General features: G+C 39.6%; 3 protein-coding genes across 4 annotated transcripts in view; 2 read left to right on the top strand and 1 right to left on the bottom strand.

Annotated features, from left to right (window-relative positions):
• Nucleotides 1-2,172: 2,172 nt before the first annotated feature.
• On the bottom strand, nucleotides 2,173-4,933 carry LOC131972849 (zona pellucida sperm-binding protein 4-like). Its single transcript, XM_059334603.1, has 8 exons — nucleotides 4,369-4,933; nucleotides 4,071-4,255; nucleotides 3,882-3,979; nucleotides 3,439-3,596; nucleotides 3,165-3,357; nucleotides 2,880-3,066; nucleotides 2,682-2,757; nucleotides 2,173-2,487 (listed from the first exon to the last, which is right to left on the bottom strand). The coding sequence occupies exons 1-8, from the start codon at nucleotides 4,931-4,933 to the stop codon at nucleotides 2,387-2,389; spliced, it is 1,563 nt and encodes a 520-aa protein (XP_059190586.1). The 3' UTR covers nucleotides 2,173-2,386.
• Nucleotides 3,236-11,542, top strand: LOC131972851 (zona pellucida sperm-binding protein 3-like). The gene is made up of 9 exons (XM_059334605.1): nucleotides 3,236-3,343; nucleotides 8,982-9,477; nucleotides 9,601-9,719; nucleotides 9,829-9,932; nucleotides 10,164-10,338; nucleotides 10,446-10,563; nucleotides 10,697-10,779; nucleotides 10,865-11,013; nucleotides 11,185-11,542. The coding sequence occupies exons 2-9, from the start codon at nucleotides 9,022-9,024 to the stop codon at nucleotides 11,247-11,249; spliced, it is 1,269 nt and encodes a 422-aa protein (XP_059190588.1). The 5' UTR covers nucleotides 3,236-3,343; nucleotides 8,982-9,021; the 3' UTR covers nucleotides 11,250-11,542.
• A 1,215-nt stretch (nucleotides 11,543-12,757) lies between these two features.
• The window catches only part of mapk8ip2 (mitogen-activated protein kinase 8 interacting protein 2), a 32,185-nt gene continuing 29,356 nt past the window's right edge, over nucleotides 12,758-15,586 (top strand). For both annotated transcript variants that reach the window (XM_059334669.1, XM_059334668.1), the window contains exon 1: nucleotides 12,758-13,214. In XM_059334669.1, coding sequence (XP_059190652.1) covers nucleotides 13,150-13,214 — 65 coding nt within the window. In that variant the 5' untranslated portion in view covers nucleotides 12,758-13,149. The remainder of the gene's footprint in view (nucleotides 13,215-15,586) is intronic.

Genomic DNA, 15,586 nt, shown 5'->3' with positions numbered 1-15,586 from the left:
CTGGTGATTTGCACTGAGCCAAACGGGCGTATTCACTGTCCAATCACGATTCGAGTCAGTGTTCTTTTGCCACGCTCATTGGTCGTTGCTAGATGGTGACGTTGCACGTCCTGTTCCCTTACACCAGGGATAGGCAACTGGAGGCCCGGGGGCCGCATACGGCCCGCACCCTCACTTGAAGTGGCCCTCAGTACAACTACATACATTTGAGCATGAAATCTTAAAAGCGCAGTGTAAAAATGCACAAAATTACGTCTTGCAATTAATGTTGGTCTGCTGTTCTTGCACTGAAAAAGAAAATCACCGTAAGTGGTTATTTTTTATTTGCTTCAAACCTTTTGTATTCCTATTTATACTGTTATACATGCATTTGAGCATGAAATATGTTAAGTTACTGCACAGTAAACATATCTAAAATTGCAGTTTCATCATATCTGGTTAAGTGCATGGTCCTATATGTGGCCCTGTGGTAGTGTCGATGAAAAATTGTGGCCCCGTCGACCATTTAAATTGCCCATCCCTGCCTTACACTAAACGCCTCTGGGAAATTAAAGGAATGGTTCGGAATTTTGCACATAGGACCTCATTTCCAACTTAGCCGGTGTGATATAGGTCGGTGGAGACCGTTTTCAGCACATTTTATGCAGTCCTTATAGTTGCACAAGTCACTGTTGCTAAACTGGTGTTGAGCTAGCGCACGTCAATAGTATCATCCAGCCTGTCACTAAAAACAGCTTTACCTGCTCCGCAGAACACCCAAGACAAATGCATTATAACGTCGGACTATCGATGTACATGTCTGTGTTGATAGAATAATTTTAGAAATTAAACCAACCTTGCATTTTCAATGTTAAAACATTTTGAGGGACTAGTTTCTCAGCAGCAGCGGAATTTTACTTTGTGGGTTAGTAGTAGTGCGTCAAAACGAAACCAGAAGAGCCCTCCAGTCGTGATAGCTAGTTCTTGGTCCGTATACTCTGGCTCAAACTGGTATGGCTGATTTGATAACACAAACTCATCTTCGTCGTCCTCAAACTCCGAAATCTCAGCATGGCTGGCAGTGGCCATAGTGTCCTGCTATCCTGTCTCCGCTATGACAGCACCTAAATAAACTTGCATGATTGTCAGCGAAACCGAAACCGCCTTCCACTGTAGCCTCACTAGCCTGGAGATAATATCACTCCGCCGCTGCCGTAGCCTAAGCAACAACAGGGAACAAAGTAAAAGCTATTCCAATGCTATGCAAGGTTGGTTTAATTTCTAAAATGATTCTATCAACACAGACATGTACATCGATAGTCCGACGTTATAATGCATTTGTCTCGGGTGTTCTGCGGAGCAGGTAAAGCTGTTTTTAGTGACAGGCTGGATGATACTATTGACGTGCCCTAGCTCAACACCAGTTTAGCAACAGTGACTTGTGCAACTATAAGGACTGCATAAAATGTGCTGAAAACGGTCTCCACCGACCTATATCATACCGGCTAAGTTGGAAATGAGGTCCTATGTCCAAAATTCCGAACTATTCCTTTAAGTCTTTGTTTCCCTCCAAATACCTTTGAGTTTTCTTTAAAAATCATAAATCTTGTGTTTGTGGGTGATATAATATATCATATGAACGTATACTTAGAGATGTGGTCTTATTATTATTCAGGCTACATCATTGCAAGTTGTAAACATTCTCAGGTTTGCAAGTTGGGTTTTCTCACCATAGCAAGTGATCTCTAATAGTTTTTTTTGTTTATCTTATTTTGGCTTGTTCCCTATCAAGCCAAATCAAAAGCTATATGTTTTCATTAGAAATGGGGGGAAATATTATTATGAAGTATTAGTATGAAAAATAAAACCTTTTTTTCATTACTCTAATCATCTAGGGATCCCTTACATTAATTTCCCCACTCCTTGTGAGGGTCCAAAACATTGAGCTACTATTTATAAGTTTACTTTCATATAAAGTTTATACTTTCGTATAAAGTGCATTGTATTGTTAAATTATTATTATTTGATTTAAAACTGTATCATACAAATTAATACAAATTACTGAATGGGGCTTTTATTGAGCTTTTCAAAACAATTTGTGTTCTTTGTGATAGGTTGTTAAACATGTAGATTTTTCCACCTTATTATAGTAAACTATTTGATATATTATATAAATGTTATATAATGGTATTCAAAACAATCGCAAATGGCTTAAATGTGTTATTAGCTGAACACAGTATGTGTAACTCATTAGGGTTTAATCAGTTGTAAATAATGTATCTGGATGAAATTTTATAAGATCAGACAACATAATTCATCAACCATGAGATTTATTTGAAACTCAAACACTTATCAGTAAACATCAGGTTCAGATATTTCATGATAAGGTTCTGCCTGCATGTTGTTACTAAGTCCTCTGGTTTGCGTCCGTGAAGACAATTTCCTGACTGCTGGCCACAATGGTGTCATCTCTGAAGCTTCCCTTGTTAGAAGCAGCAATTTCTCTCCCTGTGTACAATACAAGGCAATGGTCAGTTTCTGTCAAATTTAAGGTTAAGTAATATACAACCCATGCTGTTCCCATAACACTTGAAAAACATTATCTGTATAGCTAAATTGTAATTAAAAACCCAGAAACAAACTTCATACTAACACCGTATTGGTAGTGTATATATCATCACAGTGAATATTGCATTACTTACTCTTTCTGAAGCACCTAGGTTCACAGTTATTTCCAAGAGATGGTTGGCACACAGCTGTTTCGCAGTGGATATACACCTGGTCAAAAACAAAAGTATTGTTTGGAAATATGTAGATGTGAAGGTTATATTTAAAAAACAACAACATAAAAAAAAAAAAAAAAAAAAAAAACTTTCCTCTTAGATGCTTGGATTCTATACCTTTTCCTTGAGAGGAGTCATAGCCCCTGGATCTGCAGGCCCTCCCTTCTTGTCACTGGGAGCTCCAGTAGCTACAAACGTGAACATCTTAAACACAAAACGCCTGTAGTGGGTTGGAAAATCAAGACCTGATGAGGCACCCACAGGGACCAGGGCAGTCTGGTAACGGTCATCACGATATGGGCACCTATGGAAAGGAGACAGAGCGTAGAATAGGAACATAATAATAGCATTAAAATGTATAATACAATCCTGTTTCCAAGTAAAACCAACACTTACTCTTACCCATCAATCAGCAAGTCCCACTGAGGAAGACTGTGAGGGTAGGGGTCACTAGTTGCCCAGCATCTTCCAAGAGTCAAGACAAGGTTGGGATCAGTCCTCTCCAGCACTCGGACCTCAACGTACACAGGATCCCGGAGCACCTTCACCACGGGGTAGTCGGCATCCACGTAATAAGAGAGGTAGGCCACATCCTCTGCTCAAGCAGAAAGAGTGGTTGTTGACACAGTCACTGCCAAATGAGGCTAACTGAACAAAATATCTCCTTCATACTAACCTTCCACACAGCCCTTGGTGGTACACACTCCGTTGCCCAGCCTCAGCTCCGCACTCAGAGGTCCAGGAGCTGCAACTGGGGGTGGTGGAGGAACCGTGCCAACCTCAATGACCACAGCCTCAACTGAGGTGCCAATATATCTACACTGAACAACCAGCCTGAGACAAGAAATAGGGTCTATGTCAGGCAGTCAGAAAACCATTTGAGTGGAGTTTGGTTTGTAAAATATCACAATGAATTAATCCATTTTAGTTAATGTGATAATTAGTGGCATCTAGTTCGAGAGAAAGCAGACATCCACAGCTGATATTTCCAAAAACTCGGCAACTCACACAAAAATAAACTGGATTGACAATTAGCACTACAGGTAGAAAAAAATGTTTTTGATAGTAATAATATTTTATGCCATGACCACTCAGTGTTAAAGAAAGTAAAACACATACTCAAAGCTGCTGTCCCTGGTAATGCTTCCGTAAGGCCCAATAGCCACTTCATATGAAGAGGCCATCCTGTTCTCGTAGATTATAACCCCAGGCTCCTCCTAGAGTAAGTTGAATATTGCAATTTGTACTACTAGCCGACAGAAATCAATACATATCGAATAGAATAGACAAATGAGCTCCAACCCTTACCATCATGACAGTGCCGCAGGCTGTGACAGGGTACTGGTAGATGGCAAAAGCTGATGTGGTGCCGACGGGCTGACAGTTTGGACCACTTCCAAGGAAACTAAGTGTCTCCAAGTCGATGTTGGGTAGTGTGGCATCTCTGGCCACCACCACAATCATTTGGGCGTCCTTGGTGCACTGGAGAGTCACTGACAACAAAAAATGATAAAGCAAAGACCAAGGCTCATGTTATACATTTTGAACTCATACATAACAGAGTAGGATATCCATGTGGTTCAGTAAAAAATGTAAAAATTCTTACCAGATTTGCCATAATAGCACATGCGTCCATCAAAGCAGCAGCTTATAGCACTGCAATCTGAAGCAGAGATGTCCGGAGCTCCACATTGTATCTTGATGTGTTCAGCCACTTCACAAGTGTGAAATGATTCTGTAGGCTGGGAAGGCTGCTTAACTGCCTGCTGAGTCTGCTGAGTCTGCTGAGGCTGCTGAGCCTGCTGAGGTGTGTACTTTTGGGAGAAATCTTGTTTCGGTGGTGTGTATTTCTGAGGCTGCTGGGGCCACTTGGGTGGCTGAGGCTGCTGGGGCTCCTGGGGCCTCTGGGGCTGCTGGGGCCACTTGGGTGGCTGAGGCTGCTGGGGCTCCTGGGGCCTCTGGGGCTGCTGGGGCCACTTGGGCGGCTGAGGCTGCTGGGGCTCCTGGGGCCTCTGGGGCTGCTGGGGCCACTTGGGTGGCTGAGGCTGCTGAGGCTGCTGAGGCTGCTTGGGCAGCTGAGGCTGCTGGGGCTGCTTTGAATATTGAGCCTCAGTCAGACAGCCAAGCAGGACAACTGCCAGAAGACAACCACAAAGAAATTTCATTGCCATGGTTTCACAGCACTGTGATTCTCAAAGAACACCAGACGCTGTGAAAATTAGGATTCAAATATGCTGACTTTTATAAGGTATTGGTAATGTTGACTTGTTGATGACTCACATCCTATTTGCTGCCTACAACTGTCAATCAAATGCTCTAGTTAGTGGTTGGTCTGGAATGTACTGAGGAGATTAGAGGTAAAACCAAAAAGGTTAATTCAAAGAACAAATCACACGAGTTTCAGAGATGCATCCCGAATGAGATACAGTGACAGTATACATGTACAGTAAATATTATCGCATAAACAATGATATTTTACTATTATATATATTATTATTAGTAGCCACTGATTGTAATGTATCCCAAATGGACACAATTCCAGCTTGCTTGTACTATTTCCAAACAAAAACCTTCACAGGGTCTGAGTGACCTGCAGTGTGCATGTCACGCTGCAGGTCATACAGGTCATCATGTGCAGCAGGACTGGACAACCTCTTATCTTTAAGTGTATTTACTCTTTCTTTCTTTCTTTTTTAAATTTTGTTTTCTAACATTTACTTTTTTTAATACATTTACTTTGTTTTTATCAGTTTTTTGTTTTTTGTGTGTATTTGTTTCCTGCTGGGGTATGTTGTGTTTGTGGCCATTATGCATTGATGTGATTTCGTGTTTTGGTTTGTATTAAAAACCCTCAGGGCAGGTTGAGTGCATTTTACGCGCTTTTCATTCTTCACTTTTTGATCAATTTGGCTGTGTTTATGCATTTGGCATGAATTTTGGCAAGATCGTCTATTTTTATTTGATCTTGTTATTTCCAGCTTAGCTCCTGCAGTAAGGCTAAAATACACTATGTACAAACAATAATTACACTTTAAGGTTGAGCGCATAAAAAGTGCCATTGAAACCCATTCAAAAGGCAATTTTTGATCAGAAAAAACATGTGATTTCCAGTAGATGGCAATGTTACAATTCCCCGCTCCTGCTCGCTTAGATCCCGAGAAGTATGTGAGTGTAGATGAGAGTGTGTGTGCATGTATGTGTATTTTTGTGTGTAAGTATGTGTGTGTGTGTGTGTGTGTGTGTGTGTATGTGTATGTGTATGTGTATGTGTATGTGTGCATGCATGACCTTATGATATTATGGTCAAATGGCTAGTGTCTTTCAAGTGGCACCAGTTTCATTCACTTTGTTTCAGGTGTAGTTTTTGTGCAGGTTCAAAGTACCTCTACTTTGAAAACAGGGGTCCATACACACAGGCATGTACTGCTTCAAAAAAATCAAAACATAGGTCGTCTTGAATCACATCAAAGATGCAGCCATCTAGAGAGACGTGACAAACAAAAAGTTATTTACACAGCTGCGATTGCAGCCAGGTCTATAAAAATGGTGGCATCATGACACAATCCTGGCATATAAAGCGTTAAAATATTCAAAAATCAATTAGAGTATGATATCAATAATTAGGTCAGATGTAGGGGAAAAATCAGTACAATGAAAGTTGAATATAATTATGTATAATATTTTTTCATAGATTGCTTTTAAAGAGCACATTTTATGCGCTAAGCAGTACAAGTGTGCATAACATTTGAAAAGTATAACGCAGCAAAATCAGTGTTGCTGCTAATCATTGACAAGTTCCATGCGGCAGTAATTCCACCTTGTTTTTTTAACTTTGCATGTAGTATATTGAAAATAAGTCATGTTTTCTGTTTTATTCCCATCTAAAACATGGTGGTATTATGACAAAAACATTGCATTTAAAAGGTTAAAATATTTTAAAATCAATTAGTGTTTGATATTAATTATTAGGTCAGATGTGGGTGAAAAAAATCTACACAATGAAAGTAAAATATGATAATGTATACTATTTCTTGATAGCTTGCTTTTAAAGAGCGTATTTTATGCACTAAGCAGTACAAGCGTGCATAAAATTTGAACTGGCCCTGAGGTTTTAATTATTTTACTTTGGTGATTTATGTAATCTATTAATAATTTAAAAAAAAGTTTTTTTATTATATATATATTAGACTATGATGACAAAATTTAGTTAAATTGAAAAGCAAAACAACTTAAAGTAACATTCATATCTATCCACATTTGATCATTTGATTTGATCCACATTATATAGACTAGCAATTAATTAATTTATCAGATCTTTGTCAAAACATTAGTTCAAATAAAATACTGTTCGCCTTTGACTTCCAAATATCTCCTTTGTTTCTATGAATGTAACTCAAACTGAATATATCCTAAATGCTGACTAGTCATGAATTTAATTGACATCTTTAATTTCTTACAAGACCTCTTAATGATCTTTTTGAAGATTTCACTTCAGGTAAAAAACATAATTCTATTTCACTTTATCTAGATGAAGGCATGAAAATCTGAAAAAACCCCAGTACATAGTAACCTTTAAACAAATGATAAGCTCAATTCATTCAATTCAATTTTAATATATCTATAAAAGTATTGTGAAATCATGGTTACAGAATGACAGAATAAAAATTCAAGATATATCCTGAAATTTATGTTAAGATATATTGGAACACAATAATGGCATCTGGAGATACCTGTTTTCTTTAATTTCAGCTAAATACTAAAAAAGATTCTTTAAGATTTGCACACTTATTATGTCCTGTGATTGAAAACTGTTTGCAGATTCAGGTTGATCTGACTTTGCAATGATCTTTTTCTCGTCCTTGAAACAAAAATGTGGCCAAGAAGGCTTTTGACTCTTCAGAAATGATGTGAATATACTGGAAACATCAAAAAATGTCAGGCCATTCCAGGATATGTATTATCTCCTTGTACATATATTAAAAGGACAATAACAAGTATTAAATAAAATATGTCTTCTTTAGTTTTGCTAATTATTTAATTAATATGTAATAGCTTAGTCTGAGGTATTTAAAAAGACAATTGAAATATCTTAATTGTGAGGAATTAAAGATGTCAGAAAAGCAAAAATATATATCTATCGGGTCAGCAAACATTACCATTTCTCTATTTTCATTGTGCAGTATACATTACATTATTGTTAAAAGCCTTATCGTTGTGTAAAATGGCTAAAAAATATTAGTGTTAACTTAAACTTAATATAAACTTAAATAAAAGATAGCAATAATAGTTGGACGTATATAATTCAAACTGAAGTGGAAATGTAATCCATAAAATCTGAATCAACTTTAAGTAATGCAACTTAGGCGCTTTTTTTAGGCAAGCACCAAATTTATACTAAAGGCCTTAATTCAGTCAGTAAATATTGGTTTAAAATACTAATAAATTTTAAGCTCACAGGGTCCTCATCAAGTCAAAACTGGTTGGTGTTTTAAACCAATGAAACAATACACCAAAACAAATAAATGCTTGTAATAAACATTTCCCTCTGATATCTCTTTGCCAAACAATTCCTGCAGAATGGCTTTTCTATGTACACACTTTTTATCTGACGGTTTTCCACACTTACTGCAGGACAAAGTGACTGTGTACTTTACCTCTGTATTATTAAAAAAAAAATGTGGTGGTTAATCACAGTTGTTACTTGTTGGAGCCACATTGATTGGTAGCCATTCACAAAATGTACTTTGGCAAAATACTGAGTGTTGACATGTCATGTTGAGGGCAGGTAAACCTAACCCAGGGTCAGCATAACTTTGTGTGACCACTACTGTCGGAGTGCATGTTTGCTAAAAGTAAAAAAAAGAAAGTAACTTCAAGTTAATAGTTAGCTAATATTCATATGATTTGGTACATTGCCCTCACAATTATTTGTGTCAGCATATGTATGTGTTGTGTTTAAAACACTATTATTATACACTTCTTGCATTTTCTCAGCACAGTAACATTTTATGCATTAAACAAATGCAATTATATAAACCCAGCTGAAGGTGCCTCACCAGAGCTGTAGGCATCGCTTTCAGTCAACAGCTGCAATCATTTCATTGGCTAAGGCTCATCAGGTCTGATGGGCAATGACCAACAGAAGGGGCGGGAATGTAATGGAAGTAAACATGCTCACTGTGTTATAAAAGTAGGTGCACATTTCTATCTTCCTTACAGCACCTTGTGAACTGTGCAGATCACTTGTTGTTGTGAAGCCATGGTGATGAAGTATACCACTGTGTGCCTTGTGGCACTGGCTCTGGTTGGCACCTTCTGCGATGCTCAGTGGGATCATTACAAGCCCGCAACAAGATACCAGAAGCCAGCACCTGCGCCACAGGAGCCCAGCAAACAGATGCCCCAAAATGTGCCCCAACAGACAAAGCAGACCTTTGAGACACCACTCACTTGGACATACCCTGCAGACCCAAAGCCTGAGCCCAAGCCCGAGGTGCCTTTCGAGCTGAGACAACCTGTTCCTGTTGCAACTGTTGCTGTCGAGTGCAGAGAGAAGATTGCTCATGTGGAGGTCAAGAAGGACATGTTTGGAATTGGCCAGTTCATCAATCCCGCTGACCTTATGCTTGGAAACTGTGGCGTTACCGCAGAGGACAGTGCTGCTCAAGTGTTGATTTTTGAGGCGGAATTGCACGACTGTCTCAGCACTTTGCAAGTAAGCACAACGACAGTCATTGACAATTAAATAATACAATGCAATGATGATAAATTAAAACTATGGTGAAATGTGTTTGTGTGTGATGCAATTAGTTTGTACTAATATTCATTTCTCAAATAGTCCACAGATGATGCCCTCATCTACACCTTCACTGTGAACTATAATCCCCAACCTGTGGGTGGTGCTCCTGTGGTGAGGACCAGCAAAGCTGCTGTAATTGTGGAATGCCACTACCCAAGGTATGTAAACGGTAATCATGGATCACCAAATCTGATCTGATCTTATTCCATCAGCAGATGCACATTAATGTAAGAGTAACATTCTAAGGAAACATATTTAATCATTTAGGAAGCACAATGTGAGCAGCCTTCCTCTTGACCCCTTGTGGATCCCATTCTCTGCGGTTAAGGTGGCAGAGGAATTCTTATACTTCACCCTGAAACTTATGACTGGTGAGTTAAGGAACAATTCATTTTCATTTTGATATGCTTTATTGACACGAATGATGCCAAATCAAAACGATCAACAATGTATGACAAAAAGGAGGATATACATTTAACTAAATAAACTGTATTACTTCTTATTACAACAAATCCAGATGAATAGGTTGTTTTTTTAATCTTTCAGTGATTTAAAATATATATTTGTCAACATTTTCAAAACGCCATTATCTCATTTCTTAGATGACTGGCAATATGAGAGACCTAGCTACCAGTATTTCCTGGGAGACCTGATACATTTCGAGGCTGTTGTCAAGCAGTTCTTCCACGTGCCCCTCCGGGTTTATGTGGAGAGCTGTGTAGCTACTCTTGCACCTGACGCATCCTCCAGCCCAAGATATTCCTTCATTGAGTCTGGGTGAGGAAGATCAGTGTGTTAAAGTTTTTTTTTCTTCTGTAAAGTGGGAATAGGTTATCATAAACACATTTTTTATCCCTCTCTAATTTGTGTTTTTGTGCATGCAGGTGTTTGCTTGATGCTAGGCTGACAGGCTCTGACTCCAAGTTCCAGCTTCGCTCTGCAGAGAACAAGCTTCAGTTCCAGATGGAGGCTTTCAGGTTCCAGGGCGCTGACAGTGGACTGGTGAGCTTCTCCAAGACTGATTAGATTTTTTCTACTATTCATGAAATACAGAGAAAATACATTTAATACTCATTAAATAATACAATTACCCTAATCCACTAACCCTGACCCAAACCCTCTATTATTCCAACAGCTCTATATTACATGCCACTTGAAAGCAACATCTGCTGCCTACGCCATCGATAGTGATCATAGAGCTTGTTCCTACATCAATGGGTGAGTCTGCATGTGTGTACGTGTATAAAAAAGTGTGACTGGAGAATGTATATGGTATTTACCACCTGCATCCTTTTTTCTATAGATGGAGGGAGGCCAGTGGAGCAGATGCAGCTTGTGGCTCCTGTGAATCTGCGGGTGCATCATCTGGAGTTGCAGCTGGAGTTGGAGCTGGAGCTGGCGCAGCCTGGGGCACTTCTCCAGCAAGGAAGATCCGTGAGGCCAAGGGCGAAAGTATGTCAATAAAAACACATTGTCTAAAGTACTTGACATTATATGAGTAAAGTTGAACAATCAACATAAGATTTCATATTGTTAGCCAAGTTAACTTCTTACTCTACGCATGTCTGTATTGTAGCCACGGTGGTGCATACTGTGACACATGTCTTCTGTCTTTCTTTCTAGTTTTCGAATGGGAAGGTGAAGTCACCCTGGGTCCCATCCCCATTGGAGAGAGGGTTATTGCTTAACTCAATTTCCTGCCATGGCTATGACCATTAAAATAAAGTCATTGGTTCACAACTGTCTTTATGTTATTCACTTGCTTCTTGTTAATAGTTCAGTTTAAACAAAGAAAGTGCCCACATTTTCTCCACTGAATGTAATCAACATTTGACATATTAAAAACACAATAAAGTGTATCAACCAGAAGAGAGTGTAGCTTGCTTTACATTGATCTCTGTGTAATGCTAAATGTTACATGTGGACCGCATTTGCCCAGTTCATGGACTGCAAACCTTTCCAATGGATGATAATAAAAATGCAAATGCATGAGAGGCTTGTGTCATTCACTGGTAAGAACTATCACAGAAAAGGCAACCTTTTTTCCTTTTCCCTAAAGCTGTACACAGAAAATACAGTAAATTACCACAGGAATAAATTGGGTAATGTGTTTTCTATTAGTTAACCTAGAAAGTTTAACACAAAACATTATGAGGCTGTTCTATCAAAGGCTAGGCTGGGTTTCATCCAGTCAGTGAACATGTACTGCCCCTGTGTGGCACAGATGGTAAACTACAACTAAGCAAAGTTCAGCACCACAGGCAGTGAACAGCTCCACACTGCGCCTGCTCAATACTTTCCCTGATTGATCGTTCATTTACTTTCTGTATCTCCAGTGGTTTGCTGAAAAGGGAGGAAATCCGTTCTGATCATCTTAGGGCAATGTCAGTCTCAAAATATGGCTACATTTTAATGCATTTTCCCTGAAAAACAGTGTATTCTTGAGAGAAAATAATCTGTAAAAGGTATCTGTATGGCTTATTGTGGTGATTTGACTTTCCAAAAATATGCTTTTGGAATACATGCCAGGTTCAAAAGACTGTGTGCTTTTAGACCTTCTATAATACCTTACATACCTATGAAATATATTATATCATATCTGTTATTGTAACGACTTATTGTAAGTCGCTTTGGACAAAAGCGTCTGCTAAATGACATGTAATGTAATGTAATGTAATGTAATGTTATTATTTTTCACGAGAACTTACAGCAGCCTATATTGTTTTATGTTCACAGTGAAGCTAACAGAAGTATTTTCATATGTAGTTCTTTTTTTTTTTTTTTTTTAAATCTTCTGGGAACTTTTGTTGGACCAAGTTGACTAATACAATTCAAAAAGGAGGGGTCCTTATAAACATTAAATGAATACGAATCCATCTTATAATGCTAAGTATTCATACTAAAATGCATGTCTTTTACGGGGAACCCCTAGATCTCCTCTAAGGACCTCTGGTGGTCCCCGGACCTCTCTTTGGGAAGCACGTTTGTTCCTGCTGCAGTCAGTGTAATGTCATTGTAAACACTTAGTGGAAATTGTTCATCTACGTTATTGTTTTGCTGTTTGTCTGGAGCCTGCAGACTTGCCTGCATCCACTCAGGGCAGCCTGCTCAACGGCACTGACGTTATAGCGTCTCTGCTCCACGCCCCCTCCTCCTCTGTCTCTGCCTGTCTCCGCACTGCTGGCTCCTATCCGTTGTGTGTCACGGGCAGCATCACAGCAGCAGCAGCAGCAGACATTTGGCAAAGGAAAAACACGGACTGCGGTCGCATACTGCGCGCTTATGCTTCGCGTGGACGTAACAGGATTGTATTTTAATTTCCGCTGTGTCGTTTACTGTCTTTGACGACCAGTTTGCTGCCTTGACACCCCCCCTTTCCCCCCCTGCTTGTGTGGATGGTCGACTTCAGATTTGATGGTGCTGAGCAGGCTCGTCTGATTGAAGGCTTGCGGCCAGGGGGGCATCTGTGGGGCCGCAGAGAGAGAAACCTCTGTCCACGGCTGCGTCTGTCCTCTGCCCTGCGACTGTGAATGGACTGCGCTCCCTCCGTGATTTTCTGCAGTTGCTCTGAGTCATTTGTGGAAGAAGATGGCGGACAGGGCTGAGATGTTTTCCCTATCCACTTTCCATTCCCTCTCTCCTCCTGGTTGCAGGTAAGAGCTTGCATATAGAGCGACATTGGTGGGGTTGATTTGGGGGCGATTCGCACGGTTGATGATTGGAGGAAATGGCACTAAAGAAGATAGACATATATTGTTGTGATGACTGCAATAAAACACACTTTCCCTGCCATGGGTAGTAGATATTTTGAATAACCTGCCAGGCCTGAGCGTCAATAGGTGCTGCAGCTGAGCAGGGCCGGTTGTTTGTGTTGTGAAGCGGATACTTTCCTTGAATCCAACAGATTTTTTGAAAGCACACAATATTGCTCTCCAAAAACAATATAGAAGGGCAAATGGTAAAATAGATGACAAATGATTGATCATAAGCTGTCGCGACAGGCACCCGCTTTGCGCATTCTCTGTGTGAGGCCCACGCCCTGTTGAGTCCAGCCCAGGCAAGGGCATGATGCTGAACAATGATTTACGGAAGTCCCACTGATATCGATACTGTCTCGAACGCCTCTAATGTGACCTCTGCGACACACAATATGACAAATGTGCTTACGTTTTGTTCTTGCCTTAACACAGTTGTGAGTGGGATTCTACTGGCTGTTAGCAGAGATCGATAACTTGTGCAGAATTAGTGACAGTATTCTTTCCAAGGTTGTCTCTGTTAGGTTAGGGGGACCTGACATGGGCTTAACTGGTTCTGGATGTAAATGAGGCCTGGTAACATGTGGTGGAGTGTAACACTTTGGTATGATTTGGATGAAACTGTGTGGAGGCTGCTGCGCTACTCACTCCTGATTTTATTTTGAGAGATATTCATATGTGGAAGAAATATGATAGCTTTCATTGTATTTCTAATGTGATTTGTGATATGTGATGCCATTATGCAGTAATCTCATGCCTACCGCTGCTGCTGATGTAAGGCCTTCTTCTCTGTTAAAAACACAGGCTACTTAACAACAAAAACAATTATTATTTCTTGCTTGACTATATTGTTTTTCGCTTCTACATAGAGAAAATAGTTACAGTAGGTATGTTGCTCAGAGTACCAAAAAGCTCAGATGCAGAACAGTGGAGGCTCTCTGCACTAAAATATATCTAACACCACAACATTTCATTGTCCCAGTGTCTGCCTCCACATGTCTAATGTCCTTACAGAATCCAATCACATTAGCAAGCCAGGTCCCAGTGGATTTTATATCCACAACATGTGTGGGGTTTAGTTACATACTGTAGCTTCATCTCATGGACGGATCATATCAGATCAATAGACCAGATTTTTTGCATGACTACCAATGACCTTAGTCCAGAGCAGGGAGCCAAGCTTTGGCCATTACATCAATATTTTAAATTTAAAGTGCTGGCCAACAGCTGGAGCAAGCTAATCATTATTTATCTTTTATATATCAGAGGAATAATGGGAACAACGGTGTTTGTTTTCACTTATTCATTGTGTCACTGGCTCCAAATCTAAGTAAAGTTTTTACTTCCCAGCTCTCAAAACTAAAGCCAGTGTTACAGAAGATATGTGAAGAGCAGCTGCTTCATCTCTCTATTAATTGAATGAGAAGGAGACCAAACAGTTACATTCTATTGTTTATTGTTGTGCGCATTCAAGAGACACACACATTATTTTGTTTATTTAGTGTCAGCTATGGAGTATCGATTTCAGACTGTGAAATACCAATAATTTGCTTTGACGAAATATCAGTTGCTCATTTAACCTGTGTCCATGTGTGTGTCTGTGTGTGTGTGTTTTCCTCGCAGTATGTTTGTGTCTGATTCATGGATGAAACCACTCGTGGTGTGATGGTGTGTTACAGTAATCTGCCTTACATAACCCTAACACTGTCTCCAATGGGCAACATAATCCGTAAGAGAGCCTGTCTTTCTCCACTGAGCACCAGAAATTTATGACAGACTATAATTTCTCCTGCACTGAGGGAGCACCCTCTCCTATGCAAATACATACCTTAAAATATCCATATCAGCCTATACAGAGAAGATCTAATGCACTTTGCAATTGATTTAATAGTTCACTGGTGTTGTGAAGAGAAAATATGACTATATCACTTTCAACGTGCACTGAAAAACATGGTTCCATATAAACGGGATGATGTTAATCAATACATGCATTTTCCATCAAGCCTTAATCTTACAGATATATTTCTATAGAAATGAACTCCTAGGTGTGCCATGTTTTTCTGGATCACCCGCTGCTGTGGTCTGCTGAAATGTGAAACAAATGTGCTGATATAACAAAACTCATAGTGTACCAATGAGCCATACTTTAGAATTCATTGATTTCATTTTGTGAAAGGATTGTTTGTGTAGATTTGCTGAGGCAGCAGTCTTATTGCCACCTGCTGGGAGGTCATATTTTGGGAGGCTGTGAGTATGTGGCAGGGTTGGGT

Source organism: Centropristis striata, chromosome 6 (genome assembly GCF_030273125.1).
Source record: "Centropristis striata isolate RG_2023a ecotype Rhode Island chromosome 6, C.striata_1.0, whole genome shotgun sequence".
Classification (NCBI taxonomy): Eukaryota; Metazoa; Chordata; class Actinopteri; order Perciformes; family Serranidae; genus Centropristis; species Centropristis striata.
Note: the sequence above shows the minus strand (reverse complement) of the source record. Positions and strands in the feature narration are given on the sequence as shown.